At 36.6% G+C, this 19,603-nt stretch overlaps 1 protein-coding gene across 1 annotated transcript in view; it reads right to left on the reverse strand.

Annotated features, from left to right (window-relative positions):
• CPB1 (carboxypeptidase B1) overlaps positions 1 to 19,603 on the reverse strand; it is a 35,385-nt gene continuing 15,782 nt past the window's right edge. The window contains exons 4-11 of the mRNA XM_059165242.1: positions 19,008 to 19,107; positions 18,819 to 18,920; positions 17,884 to 17,985; positions 14,748 to 14,858; positions 14,568 to 14,658; positions 13,689 to 13,891; positions 2,183 to 2,267; positions 1 to 365 (exon numbers count right to left, since the gene is read on the reverse strand). Of these exons, the coding sequence (XP_059021225.1) occupies positions 178 to 365; positions 2,183 to 2,267; positions 13,689 to 13,891; positions 14,568 to 14,658; positions 14,748 to 14,858; positions 17,884 to 17,985; positions 18,819 to 18,920; positions 19,008 to 19,107 (982 nt within the window). The 3' untranslated portion in view covers positions 1 to 177. The remainder of the gene's footprint in view (positions 366 to 2,182; positions 2,268 to 13,688; positions 13,892 to 14,567; positions 14,659 to 14,747; positions 14,859 to 17,883; positions 17,986 to 18,818; positions 18,921 to 19,007; positions 19,108 to 19,603) is intronic.

Genomic DNA, 19,603 nt, shown 5'->3' on the forward strand with positions numbered 1-19,603 from the left:
ATTATAATGAATCCTTTTTATTATGATCAGTATTGAAAGATCCGAGTAGTTTAATAGACTAGAGGCTTAAAAGAAAGATTGGGATCTAGAAAATATGCAGGCAGACAAAAATAAGAATTCAGGATAGGAAAGAGACAAAGAGTGAGCACTTTGAAATAAGGCTGTCAGCATTCTCTGCTAGTACAGATGTCCCAGGACATATCTGGCAAGGTACTTGATGGCCAGCATCGTCTCCTCACAGGTTGGCCGAATCTGGGATTCAGGGAGGGCAAAGCCGTATCTGCCTTTGTCCCGGAGTTCAAAGGTAAAGGAATATTTGATACCTTGGTCATAAGCCCAGTCATCAGAGCCCCCAGCAGCAGGATCTGAAATATGCAAAGAGCAGAAAAAAACAAACAAACCCCCCAAAACTTTAAATCCAGGAAGGAAACTTAAAAAAAAAAAAAAGAAGAAGAAAACCAGCCAGCTTTCTTTTATAGTTAACAACTGTTTCACTGGGCAAAATATTATAGGTAGGCCAATTTTCCGGAAAACTGGATTATAATAGATATGGGGGCTGTTTTAAAAAATCAGTCCAATCTTAACCTCTAAGCCTCATTAGTGGGAATGATGTATTTCATACCCAGGAAGTATGTAATTTATAATAAAATATAAACCTCTCACTGTGCTTGTATGCTGTGGTAAACTATATCATATGTAATTTGTTTACAAAATAGAGATAATTTCTTAGGAAAGAATGTTTGTTTCCTAGGAAAATATGGAGAGCCACATGATGACTGATGATAGGAGAGAGCTCCAAACCCCAAGGAAACACTGCTGACTGATGAAATCAGAGCATCTTGAGGGCAAGGCTGGGACTTTGTTTGTGTTTCCTCAGGGCCTAGCAGATGGTCTGGCCGAGGTTAGGCATTTGTTCAGTTCTTCATTTGGTAGCAGTTACCAAGTCACTGCCTTGTAGATTTTGTATCTCTTCAGTCACTAGGTCATTTGTTTGTTCATTCATTAATTCATTCTTTCATCTATTTGTTCAGCCAACAGCCATACAGCCCTCACTGAGCAGTAGGCCATGGTCTCTCCTCTGGAGATGCCAGAATAAAGGAAAGATGTGACTTAATGCCCTTCAAGGGTTTACAGTATGAGAAAAGAACCCTCACTGAACTACTCTGCATAAAACATATAAGAAGTTCACAGTATATGAATAGATGGGCTACTTCTGTTAGAACCCCCTTTGGAAAACACTGTACCCCGTACGATTCAGAGCAGGTTAAAAAAGGATAAAACTATAGAAAACTGTATTTTACATAAAACTAAACAAAACAGAACTCAGGACTGGAGCCTCTCCAGCTGCATGGAGGGCCCTGTGATGACAGGACTGGGTCTTTTCCCTTGTATTTCTAGTCCTTTCAGATCTGGGGCAAAAAGAAATCATGCAAAGGCAAAGGAAAATATAAGTAGAAATTTAAAATGGGGCCTGCAGGATGTGCCTTCCCAGTGAAATTTAAACTCCGCAGCATCTAAGTGAAATCTGGGGTCTAGCCCCTATCTAACTCTCTTGCCACTTGCTCCAACACACTGAGTGACTGGTCAGAGGGGCTGACATCTACCACTGGAAAGTAGCTTGAGCCTGAATCAGCCCTTGCTTGCGTCTGCAATCTGTTTAGTCAGGAAAACACTCCTTCTTATACTTTCTTCAGCGATTGTCCTTCCAGGTAAAGCGGCTATGTCATTATCCTGGGCAGTCATCCCTGATGCTGTGGGATGGGCTCTGTTGGTGCTGGAGTATGTTCTTTCCTTGTGCATCTTTTGTCATAACATCCAGCACCCTATATTTAGTTTTCCTCTGCCCTTTTTGAAGACTGTACTAGTTCCCCAACGTCCATTTCTCCTTTTCTCTTGCCTTCCCTCCATCCTCCTTTCCTTTCTTTCCTAGCACCTACTGAGGACCTGGAACATAGCAGTGGCTGCTCAATGGTTATTTACCAGGCGCAAGTGTTTTCTTGGTTTGGAGGGGATACTTTTTCTGAACAGAAAACTGATGACATATATAAAAAATTCACTGTGGCAAAAATTCATGTGGCAAAAGCCACATGCTTTACATGATCTGAAAGGAAAGGGTCTGGGAACCATTTGTTGCCTTTTTAGGCATGTGGTCTCTTTGCACAGTTCTGAAGCCAAGACTCACAGATTGTTGTAGCTCCTGGGCCATATGTGTACTTGGTGCCATGTAGGGTGGCAAGTTCTTTTATGGTGGCTTTAGCCAGGGCATTCTGCAAAAGAACCAGCAGCAGTTCGTGAGTAAATAAATAAAAGCACACACTGACAAACAGACAAACAACTGTACATTATTTTTAAGACATTGAAGAGGTATAAGACACAATTTGAGTTAGTTTTACTCCTGCTCAGTGTCCATCCAATTTTTCTCGCTAACCTGATTATATGATCCAAGTAATTCTTGTGAAAATATGTCTTCCCTAATGCCTTCTCCAGGCACTCACTCTGAACTTCCCTCTGAATGTGTGTCATATTGTGGCAATACCATTTACTGGCCTCTGAGTTTTCAGTGACTTTTTCTGTCTTTTATCTCCATGTCTTCAGAGCCCTGGTCAAGGCTTACCACTTGGTGGTTGTCCAGGAACTATTTGTTGGAACTCTGAAGATCATTAGCATATTACCCCCTTATCTGAGCATTAGGTCTTTAAATTCATTGTAAATAATTGTTGCAGTAAAGTATGGGTCCTAGCAGTAACTTCTGTTTTAGTCAGAGGACAGTCTTTTACTTTCTTTCTTTTTTTTTTTTTAAGATTTTATTTATTTATTTGACAGACATCCCAAGCAGGCAGAGAGGCAGGCAGAGAGAGAGGAAGGGAAGCAGCCTCCCTGCTGAGCCAAGAGCCCAGTGCGGGGGGGGGGGGGGGGGGGGGAGGTGGGCGGGGGCTGGATCCCAGAACCCTGGCATTATGACCTGAGCTGAAGGCAGAGGCTTTAACCCACTGAGCCACCCAGGTGCCCCGACTTTCTTTTCTTTTTTATTTACATAGAACTTAGTGTGTCTTTTTTTCCCAGGTATTCTTCCTTAGGCTTGTTAAACATTTTTTTTTTTAAACCTTAGTTTAGGCTAGAGAAATGAGACTATAGCAATCTGTAACTGTCCCAGATATCACATTCATTGATTTAGTAAAATGTCAGTGTTAATAATATTAAGAATTAGTTTATGTGTAAGGATTAGTTTGGCAAATCTATATTGTGTCTGGAGCTTGTAAGAGAAAAGCAGGAGACAAGAAAGTCTTTGTGTTTGTACAAAGAGGTTGTCTACCTAATACAGGTAAACAAAAATCAAACGCATACAAAGTAAACCCCAACAAAACAAAACATAAAATACCTGGAAATGTGGCAAATTATAAAGCCAGGACAGGATAGAATTATATGAGCTGGGGCAAGAGCATTAAAAATTACACATATGAATGATGGGATACTTAATACAGTGTTCACTGCCAACATAGAAATACTTAGGAATTGGCAGTTCCAGGAATTAGGGTGGTTCCATCTTGGAAGATTTTTAGACTGAAGAATTAGACAACATCTACTCTTTTCAAAATGAAGAACATTTGAATTCCAGAATTAAAAAAAAAAAGCAGCAAGTATTAGCTTATGTGTATTTTTTTTTTTTTAAAGAAGTGGCTTCATTTTCTCAAAAGACCCATTGCTTTTCTGCCTCAATGCCCCCCAACTCTTCAAGGGCAAGGGCTCTGTGGCCCCAGCCTCCCTATGCTGTAAACTTCCCAGCATCCACTGACATACTGCATATTTAAATGAAATCACTCAAAAAGTAAGGCCTGACTTGGCTGTCTTGGGAATACAGATTTGAAAATCTGATTGTTTACTACAGGAGAATTAGCCATAATTCATTCTGGTTATGAAACTAGCTATATTTCATATTTTGGCATCATAATTATGTCTTGTACATATGCTTGGAAAGCAGTGAGATTGGTGATGAAATCAAAATACTCCTTGTTTTACAAAGTAGCAGCTTCCCTTAGACCTTGTTATAATATGAAAACCAGTTTAGTAGTGTCCTATGTCAGATTGACAAGGGCATGTCTATAAAATTTCAAAGTTCCACCTCCCTAATTGTTAGTGCTGCACCAACTGAGTGATAAATTAGAAAATTTAAAAAGAGTTATAAAACACAATTCATGATTTTCTGGTCTGGTCTGCTGAAATGGTATAATCTGTTTCTTGCAACTAATTTATTCTCAGAGCTTTGAAACACTAACTTGAAAATTTTAGGGTTTTACTTCCCTTTTTTCCAATCTGGTAAACTAATACATGCTTTCTATTACTGCGTAGGATCTTTACTATTGTGATCTAAATGTATAGTTCCTGTTGTTTAATCTTGTTCTAACCAACACACTAGAGCTAAGTCTTCTCTTTACCCTTTAGTATAGGGCCTATTGCAGATTGAAATGAGAATAATTAACAGTTGCACAGTGCTCAGAATAGATATAAAATCATCATGTAGAAATGTGAAATGTGGTGAGGTGCTAATATTTTTGGTAAGTAAATAGTACATTTTCTATTGTTCTACAATTTCTTTAACTTGCCATTCATCTGAGGACACCTGTAGTTATTTTTCTGTAAGGCAGAACCTCTAATTCTAAAGAACTCTGATTCCTTTGCTAGTTACCATTCTGAGGCTTTTCTTCAGTTCTGGTTTCCCCTCTCCCCATTTAAGTCTTGAATTATTACTTCTAGTTAGAAATACAGTTCTATTAAGTTCCGGGGACCTAAGGTAAAGCGTTATGACTATGATTAGCAGTACTGTACTATATACTTAAAGGTTGCTTTGAGAGTAGAGCTTTAATGTTGTCACCATTACAAAACAACAAAATAGCAACAACAACAAAATGATAGTTATGTGAGGTAAAGGACATGTTACTAATGTGGTGAACATTTCCCTATATCTATGTGCATCAAATCATCACATTGTACCTCTTAAACTCACACAGTGTTATAAGTCAATTATAGCTCAATAAAGCTGAGAAAAAAGTAGTGTGATTCTGTAGGATTAGTTCTAAACATGAAGTTACGAAGACTAGAGAAGACTTAAAATAAGAAGATCATTGAAGTTATCCATTAACTTCAAGTTTCAACTTCAAAAACTTCAAGTCTCTTAATATGTTTATTGATATGATGTAATATATGAGTTATCTGACAAAACTGAAGGGGTCTACTTATGATCTGTTACCTCATTTGACTTACCAATTTATCATTTTAGTCATAACTACTGTTAGGACCACACAAAAATGTTCAGTTTGCCTTTCCTCAAAGTGAGAATTATGTGTTTTCTAAGACTTCCTTAGGCATCTTCTGAAGAAGTTGTTCTGCCTTTGGTGCTGACCGAAATATTTAAGATTGATATCAGTTTAAAAAGGATATTAACATGTTGCTGTCATGGTGCACATTGCAGGAGCATTTAATTTGTGTCCGCCTTTGCTTTCCTTGTTCTCAGTTGCTCTGTCCTCTTGATGTCTACCTCATCACTCATCTTCTGAGTGTCATTTCATCACCACATCTTTCAGTGGCTTTCTCACCTTCTCTTGAAGTCCCAACTTCCTTCCTTAGTCTAAAGGGTGTGAGGTAGCCCCTTCTTTCTCTTTCAGTCTGCGTCACTTGCTGTGCACTCCGTGTTCCTTTGGAGCTAGGTTTCCCTGAACTTCTTCCCCATACACCTCTTCCTGACTCTCCTTACCTCCTCACTTTGGATATCCTTCTCCCTTTGTTGGAATCCTCTTCTCATCTTTGTTCACTTGGAGAACTACTGTTGTTTGTCCACATTCAGTTTTAGTGTCATTTTGTTAGTGAAGCTGCCCCTGAATCTCTTAGGGAGCAACGATTCCCCCTCCTTTGTGAAGGCTAATACCACTATCAGAGTTCCTGTCACTGTGTTGTATAATGAGTTGTTTTTGCATCTGTTTTGCATCACCTCCCAGGTAAGCTTCTTATAGGAACGGGTTCTTGGCTATTTATTTTTTATTCTCAACAGATTGTATAGCATCTAGCACATGGTTGGGTGATTGAGTCTTATATTAGGGCTGGGGCATTACAGATGAGCCCGGTTTGGGTGTGTGTGCAGGACACCAAGCCCTGTAAAGGCTGTGACATAATGTGAGGGCATAGTACCATGTAGTGATGGTTGATGGGTTGCCACATTTACACAATGACTTCTGCTATGCATTTTACTTATTTCCATTAATTAAAAAAAAAACGAAGTCTGTGGACCCTTTCTCTCTGCCCCTCTGGGGCCAAGAGACCAAAAAAAAAAAAAAAAAAATCAGAACAGACATTAATTGACCAAAATATCATATTTTAAATTCCAATGATCTTAACAAAAATCCCTGGAATCAATGTGGGTCTTTTCTTTTGAAGAGTTCAAATACTTTCACAAATGTTACTCATTTATCTTTCTAACACTATCTGTCCACATTTCATCAGCATAGAATTTTCTTGCAGAATGGAATGCCACGTGGGGCAGCATGCTCAGTGGGAATGTTCCAACCAAGCTGGGTGACTGACCCCAGCCAGGAATGGTAAAAGAGAGATAATTCCTGTATTTGCTAAAACGTTAGAGTGGTAACTCCTTTCCCTTCTGCATTTCTGTAAAAAGGGACTAAGACAGCTGACGAAAGATCCGCAGAAGCAATAGCACATCAGAAAGTGTGATCCACATCTTGAAACTCCAATTAAAGACACTTTCTTTACAACCTGTCATTTGAGGGACATCTTACATCCTTGCTCAATGGGTTCAAAATAAGAACTAACATTTACATAAAACCTTAGACTTTACAAAGAGCTCTTGATAAGAGCTAGATATTTTTATCCCCATTTTACGGATAAAAGAACTGAAACTCAGAGAGGATAAAAGAACTTTCCCAAGGGCATGTAGCCCCATAAGTGGCTGACTTGAGCTAGGTTCTTCTTGCTTTAAATTCTGTGCTCTTTTTCACTTCTCCTTGTGGCCTTGGAATACTTCAAAAGAAGTGTTGCTGGAGCTGGTTTTACCAATTGTAAAGAACAGAAGGAAGCTAAATATAAATCAGCCTCAGAGAAAACTTTGCTTTCAGTCAAGGCCAAACATGGCCAGCCTTTATTAATCCTTAGATATGAGTTTCCTACCATGTCTTATGCATGTTCTCTTTTGTCACCTGTTTTCTTAAAAAGAGGCCTTGGTCATAGAGCAAAAGACAGAGAGAGTCTAAAATGTCACATCTAACTCAAAGCCCAAGAGACAAAAGACCAACTAGTGTAATGTTTCCCAGGCTCTGAGCTCCAGGAGGCTGGTAAGATGAATAAGGCGAAGGTGTTCTTTTCCACTGACCTGCCTTCCCAGGTAACATGTGATCAGGAAGCCCCTGTCTCATGGCTGTGCTCATGGTCCTCATTGCAAGCCAGTGTCATGGGAGGTGGGGGCTGCCTCTTCTAATCTTCCACTGGTCCGTTATTACAGTACAAGAAAACAAAAGTTCCAAACTGACTATGGGCATAAACCAGTTGGAAGGAAATTTTCCCCAGAACTTTGTTTCTAACTTGAAGTTCTGAGTTTAATTATTCCTCTGGGTGAATACATGTGAAAATGAAAGCATCAAAATAATCTTTAACTGCGGTTTCCTTCCTTCTGTCCTATGATAACGGGTAACGTATACCAAGGGACCAATGAGGAATTTAACTTTTATAATTTTGATGCTAGAGGAGAAACCCGCAAGGCCTTCAAGGAAGCGCTGAGGAGAAAGCCTTCGGGATTTGAAAAAACAAATATGTTTCTGAGAAAAACAGGAGGGTAAACAAGCGCAGGCTCTGGTTGCAAAGCCTGAGATTAGAGAAAGGCAAGGAGTTAGCGAAAGGTTTGGCTCGGGAGAGCAGGGCCTGCCCATCTTGGCAGAGCCCCTGGCGGGTGTGGGAATGCTTTCACTGATGTAAAGCAATTTTTTCCTTTGGCTGATCTGCCTGCATATTTTTAAGCTCTTTAAAATTCAAGGAAAATGTGAAATGTGAGTCAGCTGAAGTTGCAAAGTCTAGAGCATGTTTGTGTGTGTGTGTGTGTGTTTGTGTAGGTGAGCCGTGTAGGTGAGCACCTACCACTGTAAGTGGTACTTCTTCCAAATAAATATTAAATAATACATGTTGTATAATGGGAACGTACTGGGTCTCTGGCACTTCAGATTTGCAGAACACTGTAAGCTGTTTGCGAGGAGGGTGAAAGCCAGGGGACTTTAGCCAGGAATGTGACTCTGTTCTTATCTTAGCATAAAGCAGGGTTTCTCAACCTTGGCGTTCCTGACATGTGTGCTGGAGAATTCTTTGTTGTGGGGGCTGTCCTGTGCATTGTAGAATGTTTATCAGCATCCTCTGGCTTCTACCCACTAGATGCCTATAGTACTCTCACAGTTACAACAACCAAAAATGTCTCCCCAGCATTGCCAAATATCTCCTAGGAGGTAGGGGAGAGGACAGAATTAGCTTGAAAGAAATCAGACAAAAGACATAATTCTGGTAAACATGAATGTATTTTGGAGAAAGAATTAAAAAGAAAGACAACTTGTTTTGAAGGTGCTCTGAATGCCTGTCTTTTTTGCTGATGATAGTACAGGTGTCTCTTAAATACTGCTGCTAGCTCAGTGCTGCTAAAATATCCCTCTACTAGCAGGGTTGCCAATCTTGGCCAAAAATACAGCATACCCAGTTAAATGTAAATTTCAGATCGACAGTGAATACTTTTTCAGTATAAATCTGTAATATTTGGACAATACTTACACTATTATTCACATCTAACTGGGAGCCCTGTATTTGACTCGGCAATCCTATTTACCAAGTTACTGGCTCTAGAGCCTGCTGTGACACAGGACTCATTATGACATTTAAGTCTCCTGGGTAATGTCATTATCTCACTTTCCTCTTCCTTCACAAGAACACTGGAAACAGGTTGATCTTTCTTCTCTCCCCATTTTTCAAACTTATTGCTGGCCATTTGTTGGCTCTTTTCTCTGCCTAAAATGCACTCTTCTGTCTTTTGTTGCCCAAATCCTGCCCATCCTTCAAGGCCCAGAATAAATGGGGTTTTTCTCCTCTCCATAACTTTCACTGACCAGCCTCATTACGTATTACCATTTTCTTGCCCTAAATTCCTATTACCATGCTTAGTTTGAAACTCCAAATTTTGTACGTCTCTTATATGGTTTTTGATATATGAGTCTTACAATTTCAGTAAGATCCTACATTCTTAATAGCAAAAACCATGTTTTATGCTAAGTACTTAATAGGTACTCAGTGAAATTTCTGATAATTGTCTGATGAACTCTGTTCTGACCAGGCCTCTGTAGGAATATCTTAATAAGCCAAGAAGTCTTTTAAAATGTATAGTGATAAATCAACAACAGTTTCTCTAATTAAATAAATTCTGCAGTTGTCAGATGTGGATATTTTGTGCCTCAGATTCTGTCTTCCTTAGGTTCTGGTAGCCTGCTTGACGGAGGGGTTATGGACTTGTTATTGTTATTAGGCAGGGCCATGGGGACAGCTGTGATAGGGTGTGCACATGGCCCTGCAATTATCCACCTTCTAATCACAACATTTGTTCTCTCTGATTTTTATGTTTATCTCTAATCATGGTCTTGCTTTATGCTCGGTACTTGGGTGGAACAGTAGATATCTATCTTGGTGGCTCATTAACTCACATTTTAATTAAGAGGGAGGTGCCACTGTACTGGAAGGTGTTAGAGTTTAGAAGTGGATTCTTATATTTTGGTCAAGTTTAATAATTTTTCAGAAAGATTGTCATTTTTCTCCTGGTTAGTGAATATATGCCCTTGAAAGCATAGGACCAAAATCATAAAGACTGAGTCCTGGGAATTTAGGTGTCCCAGCTGACCACTGCAAATCCTTAGCAATGTCCAGGGACAGAGGTAATAAGGTATTTGTGGGATGAAAGACTATTTGATGGATGTTCTGTAAAACAGCTACATGGGGTACCCATGGCCATACAAATATGTGTGGGTATCTTTGAAAATTGGGTCAGTCTAGGAAATTCTTCAGAATTCAATAAGTCTAGGCCCAAGGCTGCCTATTTTACTGTATTGGCTTAGCCAAGCCTTCATTGCTTCAGCTGGAAAATGAGAAAGCAGAACCAGAGAAATTCAAAGATTTCCAGCTGTAAAGTTCTGTGCTTTTAATGAAGACATGTGGTGTCAGCTGTATGCCCTGGATCAGCACCTTTGTGGAGTGCATATCAACTTCCAGTTTGGTCAGTCTGGGGAATGGGTCAAGATACTTGGTTGACCAGTTATTATTTTACATTCCTGCTTTTGGACTTAGAAATGGTATTATGATAAATAGTAATAATAAGTAACAGTGACACATGTGCCTTTTTGGGGTGGGTAGGCAGACCAAAGATTTGGAGCTTCTTCTATGCTCAATAAATGCAAAGATATGGATAGGTTTGGGAACATTTTCAGTTAAGTCTTCTTAATAAAAAGAGAACTACTCTCACAATAAAGAGGTCATACAATTCAATATTTCATTATCCTTCAGAATTTTGAAAATGTAAAGTATATTATTCTCGTGGATCTTAAAGCTTCCTTTAAAGATAGTGATAGCTTCCTATTGAAGAAGTTAACACTGAGGAACTGGAAGGTGTATGAAGCCATTGGAAACTCACAGTATACTTTGTATTTTTTCTTTAAATAATATAGTATGTGTAAAAACAGTTAGCAAACTGAAAAGAATTATATATGTAAGGTATTTTTATGATCTCTCATTCTTTTTACTGATCTGCTGTAAAGATATTTTTGGTAGCTTTCTTTGTAATCCATGCTGTCACTTCTATTCTTTTACCTCATTGGTCTTTTGCATTCTCATCTCTGCCTTTCTTCCCTCTGAAGGTTGTCTCATGATGTGAATAATCAGGCAATCTACATATAAGATCTTTCAGAAATGAAGCCACATACATTTTTATCATGACTCAGATATCAGAGATTTCTGTGTATATCCTAAATTTGGGCTGAGAATGTTACTAGAAGTAAAGAATTATTTCCTTTTGTTGGGAGTCATAGTCTCCTTGAAGCATTTTTTTTTGCTACAGATATAATCTTACAAATTTTGTAAGTGTAAAGATAAATAAGAATCATATCTATATCTATACACTGAATTCTAGGTAAGAAAATACTTTAAGAAATTCTGAGTTATCCATAATGTGATGTGCCAAGAAGGCATCTTATAAATCTTTTCCTACCTTTAGTTTTCTACAGCAGGGTCACATTTTTTTAGCTGAAAATTCATACAGAAGCATTAGATTTGGATGGAACATTTATCATGCCTAGATCAAGACTTTTACCTTTTTCCTTAATATTCTCATTGCAAATAAAAACCATGAAAAAGCTAATATTTTTCCTTATGAGAGATTCAGATTCTCATTTGGCTATATATATATTATATATATACATATATATACATAATACATATATTATATACATATATATATACATATAATATATATATACACACACACATATATTTATACTCATCAACACTATAGTTATGAGTTTTGCCATATGTGCTTAGGAAGTAAATGAATTGGAATTATGCAAAATAAGAAAAAGATTGAAAGGATCTCTAGTTTTTCAAAAGATTTAAGTTGCTTTGGGGGTGCTGAACTAAATTCAGATTCCCAATGAATTTACTAATCAAATTAACATTCATTTAAATATTTCTTCTAAGATGCGAGGCAAAAGATTAATCATAGAAAAAAATATTAGAAATTAAAATAACTTTAAAATCAATTTATGTGATATAAGTGCAATTAAATTTTATAGTTTAGCCACCTCTCTTATCATGCTTAGAAAGTATAAGAAGTAGCATGTACTTCTTGAATTTATTAGTTTTGTGAATACATAATTAAACTTCCAAGATAAGATTATTTTATGGTTTGTGCTTTTGTTGAGAATAGATTATGAATATTTTATTGTGATATAATTCTGTTTATTCCACTTCTTTGTTAATTAGAATTAACTTATTCCCCAAATAGGAAAAGGTATTGAAACTTTGTGAAACAGCTCATTTCCAGAGAACACTTTGTTTTTCTGTAAGCATTTGTCTTTTAGAATTTGTGTTTAAAACTAGCTATATTAAGCAAAACTGGATATATTATTGTTACACTTAATATGGTTTATAATTTTAGTTTTAATATTTTACTTATTAACTCATTAGTGCTTAGTTATTATGGCTTTGTCTTTTTCTTTTCTGATGTGGTACAATTTAAATATTCACTTGAATAAAGCAAACAACATAGCTCCACCTTCTCTCCTCTGGGACTGAAATCTGGGATTGAAATGAGGAGCTGACCACACCCATCTCTGGGATAGCAGGACTGTGAGCACCCACTGGGAACATTTAACAGATGGAGCATAACTGGAAAACTGAAATAGTTAAAGGTTCCAACTAATGATGTTTTCCTTCCTTTTTTTTTTTTTTTTTTTTGGCTCTGGATAAGGAAAATGGGAAGCTTTATGAAAATAACATTATTATTATTATTATCATTTTTAACCCAGTGAGCCACCCAGGTGCCCCTATTATTGTCATTTTTAATGAGGAGGACCTGGCCAACTATTAGCTATCAATTTTCTAAGAGGCTAAGTTATTTTCTGTTTTACTCTTAACAAAATATTTATAGCATTACATGTTTTATTTGGTTTCTGAAGGACTAAAAGTACAAAACAACAGTTTCCAATTTTTAAGTTACTGGGTCTTCAAATTTATGCATTTAGGTAAGCCAAATATCTATGTCATTGTCTAAGTGGAGCACTTTCTTTCTTTTTTTTTTTTTTTTTTTTCTGGCATAACTCAAATGCTTTAAATCTTACACTTATTCTTTTAGATCACTGGTCCCAACTTCTGGCAGCCAGATGTTTTATAAGTTAGAAAAAAAATATTGTGCAAAGGGTTCAAAACTTCTGGTTTAAAAAAATTATGCATTGATATGTGATATTTGTTAATGGGAATGTTATAAAACTCTTATTTAACTTTTCATGTGGTTATATCATGATTCTGTAACAAGATTGCTAGTTTTTTGAGTCATGGCTACTTAAATTTTTTTACATTGCTTCCTGTATCTAGTAAGGATCCAGTCATACCATTTGTTCATTGATTGCTTTATTTCTGTGTCTCGCCTAATCAAATAGTGAAATAATTTTAGGATCTTATCAACCAAATGTGCCAGGTTCCTAATTACATCTGCCATGCTTCTGCCTATGTCAAATCCAGCTCAAGGCAACTTAACAAAATTGACTTTCTAATTGTGTGTGAGACAGAACTACTTTGTTGATTATCCCAGATGCATCTGAAATCATCATGTGAGTTAGTATTGTGGTGAAGCCAGGGTAAGTGACCTATTGTCATTTTGAAGACTAAACCAGTTTAATATGTTGGGAACTGTTTCCTGGATCAAAATCCTATCTCTTTTAGCTAATTTTCTAGCCAATTCTGGATTCCTTGTAAATCTGTAGTAATTTTTTTTTTTTTGCTCCTGCTATCAGTAATTAATAATGGAATCTTTAAAAATTGTTCTTAGAATTTTTTCTCAGGAATAGGATTTAAGAAAATCTTAACTGTGAAATACCATATTTACTACCATGACTACTTACCAACTCAGCGTTGTTCTCTGTGAGTTTATAATCGTAGGAGTAAGGGTAGAGCATCATTTGGGAGTATGAATGGATTGTCAGATATGCTTTGATGGAAGAGAGGTTGCTGCGGATGAAATTAGCCAGGGCCTTGGTCTCTTTTTCAGACTCTGCAGCAGGTCCACAGTAAGTTTCATCACAGGGGCTTCGAGAAGCTCCGATTTCTAGAAAAACAGGTTGTTAATGGAATGGTCATCTATGGAAGTTACCACAAGGCATATTTCAAACTTTCAAATTAGAAAGTTAAAAATAAGCTATTTTTACCTGGATCCTTATGATAATGTATGTATATATGTATATAATAAAGCATGCATGCATTACTCACAAGATTAGGGGTGGTATGTTTTTAAGCTTATGGGGTAAAAGTTGCATGTGAAATCACCAGTGTGTCCCTGTGTAATAATATACAATGAGATCAATATAGTGTAAAAAAATTAATAATTAGGGGACAAACTAATATCCATGAGAAATTTCCTTATTACTCTAATCATTCTCTGAGAGTTGAATCACAAAATTAGAATTATATCACAATTTTATTTAAACAATTATTTAATGACTGTGTCCTTTAGATTATATATCTCGAAGTAGTAGGATTACGTCTGGATTCTCAGTCTTGTGTTTCCAGCTTCTAACATAGCTGGGAATGCAGTAGAGCACACAATATGTTTTTTTGAATAAATAAATAAACCATTTATTGTCTGTGACTTTCAGAAAGTTAGAATTCTAAAATATAAAATTTTATATTTTTTCTTATTTTAGACACTGTTGTGTTTTCTTGTATTATTTTTTCTTCTGTGCTTTTTCAACAGATGCTTGCAAAATGGTGATCCTGATACTTACTGCACCAACCAGCATCAAAATTTCTGTTGGGGTCTGTGCCAATGCAGGTAGTTCCAGCCTGGGTGGAACGAGTCTTTCTCCACATTCGGTTCTGAAAGTGGATTATGTGGTTAGGCCAAGTATAATAGAAAGTGGGTTGGTTTTAATTTCATCATCCCCTTTCAGTATTGGCTCATATACCTTGGTCCAGGTGTAGACGTAGCCGTCGATATTGACCACAGGCAAGACATAAAAGTCTAACTTGTCGAGAAGTTCTGTCATGTGGATTTCTTGTCCATAGGTGCGGATAGCCTAAGTATCAATTAGGAAGAGAATTTCATGGAAAAATAGAATACGTGATGCTACTAAAATTTACATAGACTGGGTGAATATTGACTTTTGTAATGGAAGCCATGTCTCTTTGAGGTAGACATTATTAATATTTAAAAGGCAGTTAGTAAAATATTACCTATAATTTTGGTTAAAATAGTTGTTTTTAATTCTTTGTTTCCAGGATATTCTTTTATATCCATATATAACTCACATAATTATTTCACTTTTTACTTTAAAGATGAACAAAAGATTTAATAACATTATAGACTTTTAAGAAACATACATGTGTTTACTTATTTTGCAATAATTTTTTTTTCAGAGTGAGTAGGATGTGAGGGTAAGACCTATACTTAGTAAAGAATGTCTATGGATGGCTGTGCATGTGTCTAATATCATCTAGAAGTTTATTTAAAGTTGTGAAACCTCCTGTAGATGGTTGCACTAGAGAGTGTGTCCAATAAGGAAGAAGAATGAAGAAGGCCTCCCATTATGAAGTGAGCTCACACTGATGGATTTTGGGTGGTTCTCACCAAGGCTCCAGGCTGAATAATGATGAAAGTATCCTTCTTACTCCTCTACACTGAGTAAGAGTTAAGAGACTAGTTCTCCTTGCTAAGTGATGATTTCTAAGTGATCTCTCTATGAATGAAGGACTTCTTTATGAATGAAGGACTTCATGCTCATTTATTATGTTCTCTTAGTCATAGTTCCCCAGCCCCAGGATCATATTAAACTTAAATTCAACTCTTTCCCAGGCTTTCTTGAATAGACTTTAAAATATTTAAGGCTTCTGTGTATTAATAGTTATTATATATTTTTGTGACTCTATACATTGTATTTATTATAATAGCACATGATAAAATAAGTGATTTTTAGGCTGGAGGAGTTATAGAACCACATTCTTTTAGTGAACAACATTCTTTTAATCTTGTAGATAACCAAAGTAGTGATAAAATTTCTTCATTCTAGAGGGCATATGGTGAGATATCCATTGAAGTTAAATGGTTCTAATTGGACACATAACATGTCTAGAAACCAAGACCGTGACAAATAGATACAGAAATATTTCACACAAAAGACAGTATATTGTATATAGTAATATTCTTTTTTTTGTATATAGTAATATTCTTAATTTTAAAAGTACTTCAATATTTTAAACTTCTAATTTTGAAGTAATTTTAGACTTAGAGAAGAGTCAGAAATAGTTCCCATATACCCATCACTCAGCTTCCTCTAATGTTTTCATCTTACTTAACCATGGTACAATGATCAAAGTGAAGGAATTAACACTAATACAGTAATAAAGTTAAACTATAGGTTTTATTTAGAGTTAACCAATTTTTTATTTTTTAATTATTTTTTTAGTATGTTGTTAGTCAACATATAGTAGTACGTCATTAGTTTTTGATGTTGTATTCCAAGATTCATTGTTTACATATAACACCAATTTTTCCACTCTTGCCCTTTTTCTTTTTCTTTTTTTAAATTTTATTTATTTATTTGACAGAGAGATAGCTAGTTACACAGGGAACACAAGCCAGGGGAGAGGGAGAAGAAGGAGAAGCAGGCTTCTCACCAAGCAGGGAGTCCAATGTGGGACTCGATCCCAGGACCCTGGGATCAATGAGCTGAGCCAAAGGCAGATGCCCAACGACTGAGCCACCCAGGCATCCCTATTATCCGTTTTATGGTCTAGGATCCAATATACAAACAATCCCACATTGCACTGGTTATCATGTCTCCTCAGTTTCCTCTTATCTATGAGTTCTCAGTCTTTACTTGTCTCTTATGTCTTTGACACAGTTGAAGAGTACTGGTCCGGTTACTTTGAAGAAGGTCCCTCAATTTAGGTTTGTCTGTCTCTCTCTCTCTCTCTCTCTCTCTCTCTATATATATATATATATATATATATTTATGATTAGAGGAAGGTTATGAATTTTGAGGAAGAATACCATACAGATGATGTGTCTTTTCAGTACATAATATCAGGGGGTACATGATACTGATTTTGTCTTAATGCTGGTGATATTACTGGTGATATTAACCTTGATCAATTGGTTAAATAATTTCTGCTAAGTTTCTCTACTGTAAACTATGCCTTTGTAATGTAATACAAAGGGATACTTTGAGATAGGAATTATCCTATTTGTCTTTAAACATTTACTCACTGGGTCGCCTGGGTGGCTCAGTGGTTTAAATTAAACCACTGCCTTCGGCTCAGGTCATGATCTCAGGATCCTGGGATCAAGCCCCGCATCAGACTCTCTGCTCAGCAGGGAGCCTGCTTCCTCCTCTCTTGCTGCCTGCCTCTCTGCCTGCTTGTGATCTCTCTGTTAAATAAATAAATAAAATCTTTAAAAAAAAATTTGCTCACTAATTTACATATGTACATAGGTTTTTGTGAAATGGTTATTACTGTGGTGTTCTAATGATAGTTTTCTATTTTGTTCATTCTTTGTGCACCCATTAGTTATAATTCTTCTTTAAGAAGGAGTTGTTCCTTCTCTTCTCTTTATTTATTGAACAAATTATCTATATTAGAATGGGCTCATAGATGTTTAAAAACTTTAGTTAAAGGTTTTTCACATATATCTTATCATTAGAATTATGAGGAATGAGAAACAGTATCATTTACAGTGGGATTGCCATTGAAGTATATAATGATTATTGTTCAGAAGATAATAATAAACTTAGTGGCTTATCCACAATCTTTAATTTTTAAATGGCCTATGTATTATACTACTGGTTTGTCTCTCCACCAAAGGTGGGTGAGAAAGTTCAGATGAGTCAAATATAAATAAATACAATTTAACAGCTGTTTTAAAATCTTACCTTATAAAGATTTCTTGGTGAAAGCTAAAACTACTACCCAGAAATGGGAACTTGGAATTACAAAGTTTTTCTGTTATTATTCTCTCTTATTATAGGTAGATTATAAGAAATTGATTTAAATAAACGAAATACTTTCTACTTCCCTCCACCAAAAATGATTCTACATACTGACCTCTCTCACAAACCATTGGCAAAATGCAGGAGAAATCCATTCCCTGGCATGGAAACCACAGTCCATGAAAATGGCAGGCTTATTTGGTCCAGCTTTGCCAACCTATTGCAAACAAAAAAAGGGAAATTGTGATTCATCACAGTCAGGGGTTAACATTCACTACCTGTCTGGGCTTTGGATTCAACAGGTGAAACTTGACAGCAGCAAGAGATATATCCCATGATTAAATTAAAACACAATACTAGCACAGTATGTTCTTGCCTCTAGATACAATGTTTGAGCTTACATGGCTGTTTATTATTTTTATTAAGCTTGACAAGCTCATGTTTTCAGAAGATGCTGATTACCCTGCTTAATTGTACTCACGTGGAGGTTATTTTCAGCTGCTATTATTAGGTGACATGACCAAGACAACTGGATGAGTAATTAGAAGTAATGATGATTGTTGCTAATCTTGTAAGAGTTTTCCTTCTCTCCTACTTACTCCTTGTCTTTTTATTTTCTTCATTAGAATTACATGACAAAAATGGCATTAGAGAATGACAGAAGCAAATCGTTGATATGCTCTGTAATGTTGTCTGATAGACGTGAAGTTTATGAATCTCTTTAACAAATGGATTTGCAAACAACATCTGGGAGAGAAGAATTTCTTCAAGGTAGGTAATCATTTACATTGCTTACAGGAATGTGGTTAAATTTATAGGACTTCTTGTATTTTATTGCATTTTCCTTTTGAATAAATCAAAATAATGATTTAAAAATTCACATATGATAAAAGAAGCTGGGGAATCTGTTTGACTCCCTGGGGCATATAGGCAGGGAAAGAGTTATAGCAATGTTTGGGATGAGCATGTCTGTGAAACAGATGTTAATGTGTTAGAATTCATTGATTTAAAGCCCTCAGATATGGGAAGGTCAAGGGTAAAAATGATTACCTTGAGGAGGTACATAGTGCGTCCTTCAAATGTGGTTCCAATGGCTCTGCGAGAGATGAGGCCTGGATTCTCACTGGTGACTTGTTGAGTCCAAGCCTCTATCTACCAATGCAACCATTTGTAGATTAATGTGCCATTCTTAGTTCAGTTCCCATAACAATGTCTGTCTAAATCATGTGCACATCATACCGTTTCCCATTTGTTGTACTTCTCATAACTGTGTCCAGTTGAACGGACCTGGCTGTCAAATTGACCTTCCAGCACAGATCTCAGGTTGCTTATCAATACCCTGCAATAAACCAAAGGATGTGCTCCTGTGAACAAAGAGTATTTCCCAGTGAACATGCAAAAAAGCAGAGTTGCTGCCTTAGTAAATTGTGCAGTACATTCTCCATGGAGTTACTTGTGTCCTCTGAGTGTTCTTGATACCCTTCAACCTGAGCTGCTCATCACAAAAAGTGAATATATCACTGAAGACTGCAAGCAAGGCAGACCCTTTCTCAGCCCAAACTTGACATATTTAAGTGTCCTTGGACTGTGAATTCAGAAAATGGTTTCATCTGGAACCTGGAGCATTCTGGAACAGCCTTGGGTTGCCACCCAAAAATATGCAATTGAGTCCTATCTGTGGACTTTTTTCCTAGGGACTTTCCTAGTGTTAGCACTAAAAGTCCAATGTCCCAGGAACAAGTACATCCCAGGTAAACTGGGACAGTTGGTCACTTGAGGGCCTTTCTCTAGATTTTTTTGTTTGTTTGTTTGTTTGTTTGTTTTTAAAGATTTTA

Source organism: Mustela lutreola, chromosome 2 (genome assembly GCF_030435805.1).
Source record: "Mustela lutreola isolate mMusLut2 chromosome 2, mMusLut2.pri, whole genome shotgun sequence".
In the NCBI taxonomy this organism is placed as follows: Eukaryota; Metazoa; Chordata; class Mammalia; order Carnivora; family Mustelidae; genus Mustela; species Mustela lutreola.